General features: G+C 34.1%; 2 protein-coding genes across 2 annotated transcripts; both read right to left on the bottom strand.

Annotated features, from left to right (window-relative positions):
• Positions 1-2,359: 2,359 nt before the first annotated feature.
• Positions 2,360-4,943, bottom strand: LOC105329970 (E3 ubiquitin-protein ligase TRIM71-like). The gene is made up of 2 exons (XM_034461477.2): positions 4,822-4,943; positions 2,360-4,659 (listed from the first exon to the last, which is right to left on the bottom strand). The coding sequence occupies exon 2, from the start codon at positions 4,645-4,647 to the stop codon at positions 2,980-2,982; it is 1,668 nt and encodes a 555-aa protein (XP_034317368.2). The 5' UTR covers positions 4,648-4,659; positions 4,822-4,943; the 3' UTR covers positions 2,360-2,979.
• Positions 4,944-8,337: 3,394 nt separating this feature from the next.
• LOC117686493 (tripartite motif-containing protein 2) lies at positions 8,338-13,513 on the bottom strand. The gene is made up of 3 exons (XM_034461485.2): positions 13,357-13,513; positions 10,998-11,083; positions 8,338-10,101 (listed from the first exon to the last, which is right to left on the bottom strand). The coding sequence occupies exons 2-3, from the start codon at positions 11,041-11,043 to the stop codon at positions 9,263-9,265; spliced, it is 885 nt and encodes a 294-aa protein (XP_034317376.2). The 5' UTR covers positions 11,044-11,083; positions 13,357-13,513; the 3' UTR covers positions 8,338-9,262.
• Positions 13,514-14,550: the final 1,037 nt, after the last annotated feature.

Consider the following 14,550-nt stretch of genomic DNA (forward strand, 5'->3'; position numbering starts at 1 on the left):
ATCGGACGGAAGACCCATTCGTTGCTCGCAACGAGAACGATCTAGTTTATTGTTACTTTTCTTTTTGAACAGTGTTTTTTTTTGTGTTTTTTTTTATTTTTTGCAAGAATCTCGCTAAATAAATACATTTACTTCATGCTACAGTCAGCAATCTCCTTAATGAATACTTATGCATACAATTTTGCTCTAGTGAAGAATTGAAGCTTTTGATTAAGATTATTCCATCAAGTGAAATTTCTATTTCACAAATGTGTTGTTATTTTTCTGTTACATTTATATACAAATTATCCGTCCACAATCTGTTTTTATTTATTCTTACATTGATTCATCTCAATAAATTGAGGCCATTTGGAAAAAAAAAGCAATTCTTATTTCCTATTTGTCCTTACAATTATGATTCGTCCTTGAATGGTCATGTCTAGTTATACAGAAATTAACCCAAACCCTAGTGATAGGTAAAGACGAGAGTTGAGGGTGGCAATATCTGGTTCTGTGGGATACAAAATAAATTTATCTGGTCAAGTAATAAAAAATGTCATGCACTTCTTGTCAATTCATCTGTGATTGGATCAATAAATATTCAATATTTTAATATTTGCAAATGTCAAAGCTTATGATAAAATAAAATGTCTGTAAAGCTTAATGACTTTCTTTTTTTTTTATTAAAATAGAATACTGGGTATTTATTTTGTGTGATGTTATATTTTTTTTTTATAAAGTGGCGTGTATTGGAGAGGCATGCATGCATTAATATAAAGAAGAGAAAAACACACCAAGTAACTGTCTAATTAGGAATTCAAATCTCACAAAATATCTGGCCAGCTACTTAGATTTACATTGTCTATCTGTGCAACAGACTGAAATTGTGTAGATGTTGAGTCCGACATCGAGTTGATGTTTGCCAATCAACAGAATGACATTGATAGTATCACAAAATAAAACGAGCTTTTAAAATATGTTTTGGAACGGACATTGGATAAACTAAAATAAACACTGAAAACGATTATTTGGGATTGCAAAACATAGTTTATCTGATAAAATAAACAATACTTAACTATTAATAGTTAAAGTAATAGTTTACAGATGAGTATGGCACGCCAAATTCACAAAAATGACCTAAACATAGTTCCACAACCGATAAATTAAAGGTTTATTGACTGTTGACTAAAGTTTACTAACCCTTAACTATAGTTAACGATTTGTTAACTATAGTTTTCATCTGTACAACTATATCTAACGGTTGTAAACTGTATATTAACGAATGACGGTCTAAATTTGTCTGCAAATAACATTAACAATACATTTTGCTGATAAATATATATTCACATCTGTAAACTATATATTTATTTGCACTTGTGAACTATAGTTAGGAGTTGTTAATCATAGTTTCACAATCGTGAAATTAAATTTATCAGATAAACTATATTTTGCAATCGCAAATGGGTGTTTTCAGTGTTAATTATAGTTTTACACTTCTGAAACATAGATGATCACGTTAAGTATGGTTTACAGATGTGTAATATAGATTAACGGCGTTATTTATAGTTTTCTGTCCGTAAACTATAGTTTACAAATGTTAAACCTTGTTTATCGACTGTGAAACTATGATTATCTCATTTTTGTAAATTTGGCGTGCCATAAAAAGGTGGAGGAATTGTTTGGGAAGGGTATTCCCCCTCCCCCAACTCCCTCTAAAAATAAAAGGGTGATTTTGATTTAGAGTAATGGTTCAACATTTATTTACGATCATTTTATACTGAACCACTCTTGTTCACCACAATTAGCTAGCTATATAAAGTTTGAACTGGATATGTTCTTTATTAGTTTTTTATAATAATGAATTTTTTGAAAAAAATTCATCAAAATTATTTCATCAAAATTATTTAAAAGCAATTTTTAAATTATGTTATCGTTCATCTGTTTCTTTAAGAAATTATGATAAAGGATAAATTTACAATTACGGAAATCTTTAAAAAAAGGGAATTTCAATTTACAGATCTCTGAAACAAAAAAACTATTCTTGCAAATTGCAGACACTGCAAAGAAGACTGAATAACACCCTACCATACAATGCGCTTGTGCAGAAACTCGAGCTCACACTTCACTGCTCCACTGACCACAGATAGACGTTATGTTTGCTGCCCCAATGAAGACGATGGGTGCTTATATGTACAAGTTATCTACTTCTATTTCCTATAATTTTCCCTCTTTTACCAAAGAAATATATTGGGATGGCAAATGCTGCCCCTTCCACTGGAGTTCTAGTGACATTGTAATGTTTACGCCAAAATTAAAAAGCTTCCTGCAGAGCAAAAATGCATTGAATTTATGTTTAAAGTTTTATTTTAAAAAATCATTCATAAAACATTCATAAGCAGTACATGTATCAATTATTCTCATTGTCTTAATACATTTTTTCAGAATCCTATCAAGGAACAAAATATTTCAGATGAGGGTAAAGTTAGAACTGAGGAAACAAAGTTGACGGAAAATCAAACATCTACTCTAATTCTCAAGATTAAAAAGATGCAATAACAATTAGTTCAGTCAACGTAAATTCTTATTGGGTCAATATACCTGTACCACTCCTCCTTATAAGGAATGGGCCTTAGTCCCCGTGTGGCCTCGCTCCATTGATGTAAAGGAATTGAGTGCGTCCATTCACTCTTATGTGATACATATCACAGAGAGTTTGCTTATAACTAAATGAAACAAATACAGTCCATTGATGTATTCTAATGTTTGAAATGATAAATGATATACCTGTTACACATATCGGATAATTATGAGTACATCTTGCAGACACAGTCAGTTTAATGTGTAAAACGTGATCAACACACCATGGTAACAACCAAAATACACCAGACGATGACATGCATTGTTAATATACAGTTTGTTTACATGTCATAATTACACACAGTACGTAGATATATACATTTAATATACTGTGTTTAGGTATAATTTATACAGTTGATTGATTTATATGTGATACTGGATTTTCTTCACTTCCCCTATGTACTTAGCCACAAACAGGTTGTCTCTGGTGTCCACACATAAACCCCATGGACAGTCTAAATCACAGTTGTCAATGTAGCGGAGGAAGTGTCCGTCCTGATCCAGGATGTGTATACGGTGGTTGTTACTGTCTGCCGCCAGGATACGACCTTGACTGTCTGTTGTGATGCCGTATGGATAGAAAGACCCCTTGGTTATAGAGGGGCCACCAGTGTAGGTAAACCGGAGTTTCCCGGCCTGATTGACCACCACTACTTTACGGGAATAACAGTCTGACACACAGATATCTAGGTTTCTGTTCTCACTGATGTATTTATAGTTACCAGATGAATAAATAGGTCCTCCGTTGTCATCGTACTGTATGCTTTGTCTCTCTGTGGAGCCAGAGTACCACACAAGTTTTGTTTGTTTACTATAAACACTGACCATGACAACCAGGAGGTCACCACATGAGGTAATACAGACGCCAAGAGGTCTCCACTCCTGCAGACTGATCACTGTCTGTACCTGTGTATTCTTCACTATGTTCACAGTTCTATCTTTGTCATCAGTATAAACTAAATCTCCACTCCTTGTCACTGTTATGTCGTATGGAACGTTCCCTGACTTGGTCTGGACGGACTTCACTAGTTCTCCCTGCAGGTCGTAGAGTTTCATCTTGTTGTCATCACCACGCGTCCACATTTCTGTATCACTCAGACACGTCACACCACACAATAGTTCTCCATACTCAGTGTCTATAGCTGTAATTACCCGGGGTACATCCATCAGTGACAAGTCTGGGGTAGAAGACTTGGCTCCTTGGGGCGGCTTGCTGTAGTCTTGTTCCTCAGTTATGATAGATGATGCTGACAGAGAACCAAACTGGTCAATCAGCTGATCTGTGTGGATTTCCTGGGGTTTAAAGTTTGGTATGGACACTGCAAGTTTAGTGGGCAATATTCTAAATTCAGCAATCCTTGATTTGTAGGCAGAGACAAGGCTGAATTCATTGGAGTCGAGTAACTTCTTAAGATCAGCAATGCTCTTTGTGATTTCAGAAATAGAGCGTGTGATTTCATCTTCCTGTTTATTTAGGGCGACCAGGTATGCGGATTCCATTTCCTCAACGTTAGATTTCAGTGTGTGTATAATGGTATCTATTTCTCTGTGCCAGACTTCTCCATGTCTGTCGATGGTTGTTGTTAATTTCTGGGAGCTTTTACCCAGATCAGCTTTTTGCACTGGGATGGCAGATGCAATCTCTTGGTATTTAGGATAAATTGATTTCTCTAATTCTTGCAAATCTTTTTGTAAAACTTCTTTTTTGACTTCAAAGTTTTGGAAAATATCAATCTGTTCATGTCCTAAATGATTTCTAGAAGAAATACACTTTGTACAGATAGGAATGTCACATTGTTCACAATGGAGCTCACATCGTTTGGTGGGGTGTTTCCTACACTTGGGATAGTTCAGAGTGGTTATGTATTGTGTAAGTGGAACCACATCATGAACTTTAGAGGAATCAGAAAAATGTTTCTCTACACAGTCTTTACACAGATGTATATGACAAACTTCACAGTACATGGGGGCCACAGAAGTCTTACAAAGGGTGCAGCGTACAACATCCTGGGCACTGTACCAGGGGTCCATTGTCAGGGACACCTAGTAAATAAAGGGGGAACTAAACATGAACCGATAATTTCAGTTTGTATTCAATATATACACATTCATTGGTTTAATAAACAGTTCTAAAGGTAGGATGTACAGATTCTATTTCATGCATTAACTGTACACAATAAAAAAGAAATGAATGATAAAACTTACCTAATGATACTCCAGTAGTAATCTACAGAGTTTTACTATCCAACATGGCGGGCTCCATGTGCTTATTATTTCTAGTCGTTTGCTACCTGTCCAAGATCATGTAATTGATTTAAATGCCAGGTAAAAACTTGTACTAGGATTTGCATTGGTCCTAAATCTAGGTCACTCATTGTTGGAAGATTTAACCAGAACTGACATTCTTTATTACTGATGAACTGTAATGATTTTGTTTAAACATGTTATATATATATATGTTTAATTATTCATTTTTTTAAAACTGAAATTGATTTAGTTTTATATCTGTTACCGGATCCAATGTGACAAGGGCGATAACCCTAGAAACCGAATCCATAATCGTCAAACAGCTGGCTCTAGTTAAGGTGTGACCCAGGTAAAGGGATTTCAACACTACTTAAACATACTCTTAAAAGTTTAATACAAGTAATGGCCCACCGTACATAACAGTGAGTCAACGTGGTACACGTGGCAGCGCTGCATTACATTAACTTGCACTTCACAATACATAATATTTTACTGAATTACTTTACACGTAACGTAAAATACTGTGACATTTACTTGCAAATAACACTGTTTAGAGTCACTAAACGCGAATTAAACATTTACTTCTTAGATTACGGTAGCCCTTTAGATATACTTTACTCTTTTTACTATACATTTATAAAGAATAATGAAGTATATAACGACCATTAAAAACGAATTACATACTAAAATAACATTCAAATAATACAAATTACCATTAAAACACATTAAAACACATTAAAACACCAAAGTTATCCCATGATCAATAAACTAACAAAAAGAATGGAAATGAATAAGTAAATTAGTTTACACACCCCAGAAGCTGTGTCTATATTTAAAGTTAGATAATCAAACTACTGATGATATGCAGGAAGATTGTTCAGGTAGATTTTATACGGTCCAAAGAGAGCCAAAAACCTAAACTGAGATAGATAAATACAGGTTTTGAGGGGTACCAACAAGGGTAATTGAAAAAAAGGTCCAGTACAGGATTACTAAAAATAAAAGACTAATAAAAACAGCATCGTAAATGTAACACACGTGTTGTTAACATCACGTCATGAACGTAGCTTTATGATAATAGCCATTGACGTAAGAGCCTAGCCAGCTTTATCTATCCTTCAGAGCTTATTATGTCTTCTGTCTATCCAATTTATCTATTAACATGACATGTGCTTTTATTAGATATTGGAACCATTTTAAGGGTACCCTGTTCATTCTCTCTTAATTTTAGGGTGATATATCAATTTCTGTACATTTTCTAGTGATATCTATCCATCGAAGCAAGAAATGCATCGTATCAATATTCGCATGTCCAGCCTTTTTATTCCTTGACCTAGAGACAAAAGGCATTGGGTAGATATCCGAAATGGACGGTCCCTAATTTTTAAAACAGGATGAAAAAGTTCATAATATATCTGTTTCAAAATATTGTGGGTTTTGGGGGCTTTTTTTAGCATGTAATTATTTCTAAATACTAACCTTTAAAAAAAGACGTAAATTCATGACGCAGAGATGTCATGTAAATATTATGCTATAAACATCAATATATTGTTATAAGTTCAACGAACGTTTGTGAAAGACTAAATTTTTTCAAAGAAGAACTATGTCAATATTGTTGGTCCCTTTGTACCCTTTTACTCTAAAGAATTACGTTTGTACAAGAAATGCACTAAACCCATTAACAATTTAATCAATACAAATGTCCAATGTATTATTCAAAACTCAATCATTCGATTGAATTCAAAAATTGTCGCGAGAGGGTACTCCGAATTAATTTAACGGAATGTGTTTAAAGTCTGTTTCAAAGTTACAACAAATACTACTGTACAGTGGCTACAATATAGAACTCTACATATGATTCTTCCAGTAAAATCATATTTAAAAAAGATAGAAATAGTTGAAAATGATACATGTTCCTTTTGTAATAATGAAGTTGACTCCATATTTTTCAATGTCTGTACAACAAAAAAGTTCCAATGTATGGAGCTCTACCATGTCATTTAAACCTTAAATATGAAACTGAAAAATGTGTTGCTCTCAGAAACTCTTTTTATGATAAACATGATAATAGATGCTTTGAATGGAACAATCTTTTTCTTAATATTTGACGTCAAGGGCTAAAATATTCATTTCAATTTATGCAAAATCGTATCAACTTTAATAGTTTTCTATATTTATGAGCATGAATTGTAAATATCTGTGTATGAATGTGTTATATGTATTATAAAATGAAAAACTGCAAAATTGCTTTTGGATCAACACTTGTATTTAAAGATTTATCTCTAAATGTCATCATAAGTAGCTCCTTACAAAATCAAGCTTCTTTTTTTATTTCAAGGGCAAATATTTAAACTTGATGAAATTACTCCTGCGCTCTGCTACATGTATATTATCTGATAATATTAAAGAAAAACCAGCAGATTATGCTCATGTTGAACGCAGATGTCAATGTTGAGGAGGCGAATGCAGTGGCCGATCTGAAAGTAAGAAGAGAAAGGCGGTATGTTGAATCCCACTAAAAAAGGGGGAGGTAGTGTTTGCGGAAGGGTGCTTTCCACTCCTCTTAAATTTAACGGGGGTATTGTTACATAGTGATCACCCAAGTACAATGATATGGTTTATTTGATCAAAATAATATTAGCAAAATTTGCACATATAGCTATAGCCTTTAACCATTGAATGTGTCAATTTATTTAACTTAATGGAAAAAGTGACTTGTAGGTCCAATGGGCGGGTTAAGTCATGCCGTTTTATGTTCACTTTGTTTACATTATAAGTTACGATAACACTATGATAATTGATTACTTACATGTACTTGCTTACTTACTGTTTTTTAATATTCTGATTTTCGATTTATGGATCTTAATGTCCGAGCATTTTAGACGGCACCTCTCTGGCTTCACAATTAGCTGGCTATATTAAGTTCTATCTGTTCTTTGTTATTTTTTTATGATAAAGAATTATCTTTTTTTTTCGTGAAAATTCAAATTATTTCAAATAATCTTTCTAAGTATGTTATCTTTTATGTGTTTCTTTCGGAAATTATTACAGGATGATAACGGATTTACAATTAGGGCAATCTGAACTTATAGCTCAAAAATAGAGAATCTCAATCTACATATCTCTTACACAAAAAAACTTTCCTTGCGAATTGAAGATACTGCAAAGAAGACTGAATAATACCCCACCATAACTGCACCACATATTGCGCTTGTGCAGAAACTTCACTGCTGCACCGACCACAGATAGACGTTATATTTGCTGAAGATAGATACACTGTACATGGTTATATGTGCAAGTTTTGTTCTTTTATTTGAAAACAGTTATGATATCATTTTCCCTCTTTAACAACAAAGTATACCGGGTATATTTCGATGGCAAATGCTTCCATTTCCACCAAAGTGCTGGCCCCATTGTAAGGTTGAACCCAAATTCAAAGGTTTCCAACTGAGCAAAACAGTTAATATACAACGATTTTTTGATAAATTTTTGTATAAAATTTTATTTTAAAAATCCCTCATAAAACATTCGTAAGTAGTATTAATTATTCTAATTGTCTAAATACATTTTCAGAATCCTTATCCAAAATAAAATAAAATAAAACCAAGGGACAGAATATTTCAGATGAGGATTTCATAAAATTGGAACAGATGAAACAAACTTGACGGAAAATCAAACATCTACTCTAATTCTCAAGATTTTAAAGGTAACTAATAATGATTGGTTCTGTCAATGTGAATTCTCGATGGGTTAATATACCTGTGCTACTCCTCCTTAGAAGCAATGGGCCGATATTCCTATGTGGCGTCGCTCCATTGATGTAAAGGAATTGAGTGCTATTCGACCAATCATTCATATGTAAAACATGTCACAGGAATTTGCTGATAACTAAATGTAACAAATACAGGCCATTGATGTATTCTGATGTTAAAAATCAAAAATGATATACCTGATACACATATTAAATAGTCACATAAAAGTAGTTTATGTTTAATTATACATGTAAATGGAGTCACTTAGTTTACACGTGTTACATAAACATAACAACTTTGTTTACATGCATTATATAAACATGGTCTTTTTTTCATACATACTTTATCAAAGAGCAATACTTTCAAATACAAACAAAATTATCATATTTAAACAAAGATTGATGCCATGCAATGATGAAACACATGAAAACCTATTGTACAGATACAGTTTTACAGTCTGTTTATATCTCATTGACATTGTAAAGTATTTTATGCATGAAACATGATCCACACACACCATGTTTACATCCAATACACACCACACGATGACATGAAGTGTTTATATAAAGTTTACTTGTCATTTTACACACAGTATGTATATATAGTCTGTACACTCTGTATACGTTTCATTTATACAGTTGATTGATTTACATGTAATACTGAATTTTCTTTACTTGACCTATGTTTAGTTCAGCCACAAAGAGGTTGTCTCTGGTGTCCACACATAAACCCCAGGGATTCTCTAAATCAAAGTTGTCAATGTAGCGAAGGAACTGTCCGTCCTGATCCAGGATGTGGATAAAATGGCTGTAATAGTCTCCTGTAAGGATTCGACCCTGGCTGTCTGTTGTGATGCCGAGTGCAAAGAAAGATCCCTTCATAGCAGAGGCAGGACCAGTGTAGGTAAACCGGAGATTCCCGGCCTGATTTACCACCACTACTGCACGTGCTTTATGGTCTGCCACACAGATATCTAGGTTCCTGTTCTCACTGATGAATTTAATGGTACCAGATGAATAGAGAGGTTGTCCTTTGTCATTGTACTGAATACTTTGTTTCTCTGTGGAGCCAGAGTAACGCACAACTTTTGTTTGTTTAAGATCATCGCTGTCCATGACAACCAGGAGGTCACCAGAGGAGGTACTACAGACACCCCACGGTATCCACCCCTGTAGTCTGATTACTGTCTCTATCTGTGTATTCTTCACTATGTTCACAGTTCTATCATTTCTATCAGTATAAACTAGATCCCCACTCCTTGTCACTGCTATGTCTTCTGGCCAGTTCCCTGACGCGGTATCGATGGACTCCATTAGTTCCCCCTGCAGGTTGTAGAGTTTCATCTTGCTGTCTTCATGACTACACGTCCACATCTTTGTATCACTCAGACACGTCACACGGGATAGAAATTTATACCCTGTGTCTATAGCTGAGATGACCCGGGGTACCTCCATCAGTGACCGGTCTGAGGGAGAGGACTCGGCTCCTATGTAAATATTGAATATTGTCAAACCATTAAATTGGAAAATGAAAAATTACACATTTTCAAAAAGGGACCACGGGCAGTGATACAAACCGATACGATACGATTTGTATTTAGAATGCAAAAACAAATAAATTAGAAATATATATATGAACCAGGAAAAAAAACTAAAAGTCTGATACCAACAAGGTACAAAAGAAAAATAATATCTATCGATCAAATTAAACACAAATCACATTTTACAAACTGATCAATTCTCTCAAAAAATAAAGATCGGTTCTAGGGGGAACCAAATCTATGTATTTTGTAAGAATTTTTTGTAAACTTAAAAATATTACATAATCTCTCTCTCTCTCTCTCTCTCTCATTCTTTGATGTTAGTTTATAATTTTCAAAATATCACTTTATAGTTGACAATGATGCAAGGTATGTGTAATTCTTGCTGCGCTCGACACAACGGTAGCACCGTAAAACATATCAAATGAAAAATTGAATATTATTAAAGACTGACTATTAAAGGCCTGCTGGTCTTTTATTATCCAAAGTTTACAATTACTTGAACTAATGAATAGATAAATCCTAGATTCTTCCGACTCTTGTAACCCCCTCCCCCTACATTTTCATGAATGTATTTTTTTCACACATCATATAATTAAAGTGGGGTAAAAGTCAAAGAAGTCTCAGATTAGGGTTTAGACTTCAATATGAAGCTTAAAATGCAAACATGAGACTCTGACATGTCAAACTACTATGGTACTCAAGAGACCACCAAGGCATGTGGGCCTCTTGTTCGTGACTGAATTTAAAATAAGGTATGAATATAACCATAACAAATTATCAGTCTACATGGGTTTTGATTACTAAGAATACATAATAAGAAAGTGGGATAGAAAACTTACCTAATGTTTCCCCGTTGGTAAACTCTAGAGTTTCATGATCCGACATGGCGGGCTCCAAGTGTTTATTATTCCTGGTCGGTTGCTACCTGTGCAAGATCATATGATTGATTTAAATACCAGGTAAAAGTCCAGAATCTATGTCACTCATTGTCGGAAGATTTTACCAGCACTAACATTTGTATTACTGGTAAACATATTTAACTTAACTTTAAAAGGTTATTGATTTTGTTCTTTTAAAAAATTGTTTTTCGTCACAAAAGATCCCCCTATTCAGCTGACATTTCTTTATAAAAGCTTATGTGGTGAAATGGTGCACACATTCCTTTTGGAATAAAGAATGGCCGGGTTCAAGTCCCATCATCAGAAAATAAATGTAAAGAAAAATGCATGTGTTTTGTAGGGCTGGGTAGATTTAGAGCAATTTTAATTATTAAGATTAATGGCATTGTTATAAATTTTCTAATCTAGCAAATGTGTCCTTATTATCAATCATAAACATTACATAGGTCTATCTCACATCTATCAAATTGTAAAAATATATATTTCAATGTCAGGAGTCATTCAGGTGACACATTGCTATATCTTTACAAACATGGGTGTGTGTGGTGTTATCTGTCGTCAGTTATGCATTACTAGATATATGTATTTACATGTACACAATTTTAACTTCTCCTCTGAAAACACTTATCCCATAATAACTGAATATGTACATCAGTATATGTCATGAGCAGATCTAGAGAGGCGGGGGAAGTCAGGAGCGTCCAGACACCCCCCCCCCCCCCCCAAACAATGGAAAAATAAAAGTAATTAAAATTCACATAATAAAGTTGCCAAATATAAAACCCACCCACCCCCATGGGAGAACAGCTGTTGGATCGGCATATGTATATGTGTGGTAGAACAGTTATTAGTCCCCTACCGGTTTTCACCGGAGGGGACTATAGCTTTCCTCTGCGTCTGTCAGTCCGTCTGTCTGTCCGTCTGTCCGTTCATCCGTCCGTCTGTCTGTCTGTCCGTCCGTCTGTCTGTCCCACTTCAGTTTTCCACACTTTTTTTCTTTATGTGTTTGAGGAATAATATGAAATTTGTTGAACAGCTTCAAAATGTCAAACTGCAGATCAAGTTTACCTTTTTGTAGCGTCTGGTTAACATATTTTCGAGAAAATCAATTTTCTATATTCCAATTTTTTAATGTTCGGGTTCGTTATCGGGTTCGGTGTGTATCAAATAAACGAGGAAAGTATGTTGTCAGTAATAATATCGTGCATTTCTTGGACCATTCCTTTCATTGTTTCTAACAAACAAATAAGTTCTGTAAAATAGTGTCAAGCATTGTGCTGTAAATTTAATCGATAGGGTTTATGTATTATTTCAATCGGGTTCGTTATCGGGTTGGTCTGTTGAGACGGTAAGAAAAGATATTCTGCATAACAGTGCATTGTTTTCACTAATTTCTACAAACCGGTAGGGGATGTGTATTGCTTATGTAATACTCTCAGAATGCTTGTTTCAGATATATTATTCGTTTTGGTATTTTTCCTATTTTCGTTTTGAGCAGTATATTCTTAAATATTATTCATCTAAAGTTCTGTTTCTGTCATGGTCATCTTAAATTTCACTGGTTCAATTTATTATCCAATAAGTTTGTTTTCCTATTAGTTTAAGTAAATGTTCAAACTAAGCAAAATTGGGCAATACTTAATTTTCAACATTGACGGTCAATCCAGCGTATATCTTTGTGGCATGTTAATTTCAAATTAACTTATATAAATTTTTACTACAATGATAGTGATTATGGCATTTTATTTAATTGCAAAGTTTTTACTTTATCGTATATTTGCAATTAAACTTGTCATAGTGATTTCTAAAAATTTGTTTGTAAGATCAAATATTGAATTGTTACAAAACAGGTTTTTATCTCATAAATGAATACTGTAGTAACGATTGTTCATTGTCATGTATTTATAGAAACTAAACATATTAAAAGTACCTGTAAAATTGTATTTTATGTCTAATTTATTTTTTCTTTGTTCATATGTCAGTCTTTTAAAAAGTTTAATAACTATGTTGAATAAAACGGCTTTCTTGTGGATTTCCTTTTTGCTAGGTTACATATACATATGTAACATCTGAATGGCAGGGATGGGGGTGGGGAGGACATAAATACTGCAAGAAAATGATTGCACATATATGATTATATAAAATGAATATATTTTCATGGCCCTAGGGTCTGGAGCTCTGGTTAATATTGGCTCAGTTTGCTATTTAAAAAGGACTGATGTCGTCACCTAACCTGGAGTCCGTTCTTCCCAATTCAATTTTGGAAATTCAGCCCTGACTTTGAGCACCCGACACTTACCTCAAGTATATGATTCTGAAAATTTCAGCTTCCAGGGTAGGGGCCTTTGATGTTTACGAGCCCGATGTTTAAAATCCCCTTTTAATGGATAGTGTATTTTCAGTATGGCCCCGAATTACAACCAGAAGAGATGACCACATCACCATATTTTCACAGGTAGTGGTTAACCACAAGTTAAACTGTTAAATGACTCTGAAATGTCAAGTCTTCGATATTTCCAAGCCCGATGTTTACCTTATAATATGTTTACTGGGGCATGGTCACGATTTTGTTCAAACATTATTTTTCCGATTTTAATATTTACAATCCTTAAGAAAGGCATTTTAAATAGGCAACCGAAATTTGAGTGTCATTTGTTGAGTTATATAAGCGAGTTACAGAGCTTGAAATCCTTCGCTATGTAAACAAAGCGCTTGATTACATTTTGAACGTTGAAGTAAAAATTTCAGTTTTAAACTTAAAACAAATATGTTAAACGTTAGGAACTGTTTAAATGTATCTATGCTTAAAATAAATAAAAAGATAGACAAATTAGCTGAAAAAAGATTTGTTACTGGTATATTGAACCTATGTAAACAAAAACAGGGCACGAGCCTTGTTTACATGACAAAGAATTGTGAGCCCTGTACCTTGCTTATAACTCTACGAATGACTCTCAAATTTCATTTGATCATTAGAAATGCATTTCTTAAGCTTTGTAAATAATAAAAACATAAAAATAAAATTTGACCCAAATCGTGACCATGCCCCTTTAAGTTCTATGGTCAATACAACAACATTGTCAGCAAATACAATCTTCCACTAGGTCGCATGCTGACTTGTTACACCATAATTATTCACCTAATTGTCTATAGACTTTTCCGTTTTCCAGATAACGACAAAGAGCACACGGCGGGTGTGACCGGTCAGCAGATGATGCGCACCCCTCCATGGCACCTGATCCAACCTCAATTTTTTTTAAAGGTCCGTGTTTGCTCTGCTCCTATTTTGTAACTTCCCTTTGGACTTTTGAACGTGAACACTGTTCGTTATTACCAAATGTCATATAGAGTATTTTTAGCAGGTCCCTGAATCTCAGAAACTTGAAATGACTACTTTACTATTTTTTCACAAAGGTGGCAAGTATGGATAAGGCTTGCAGTTTTATAACATACAAAACTTGAGATAACTTAAAGCACAAACTGAGACCAGCTA

The sequence above is a fragment of the Magallana gigas genome, chromosome 5, assembly GCF_963853765.1.
Source record: "Magallana gigas chromosome 5, xbMagGiga1.1, whole genome shotgun sequence".
Classification (NCBI taxonomy): domain Eukaryota; kingdom Metazoa; phylum Mollusca; class Bivalvia; order Ostreida; family Ostreidae; genus Magallana; species Magallana gigas.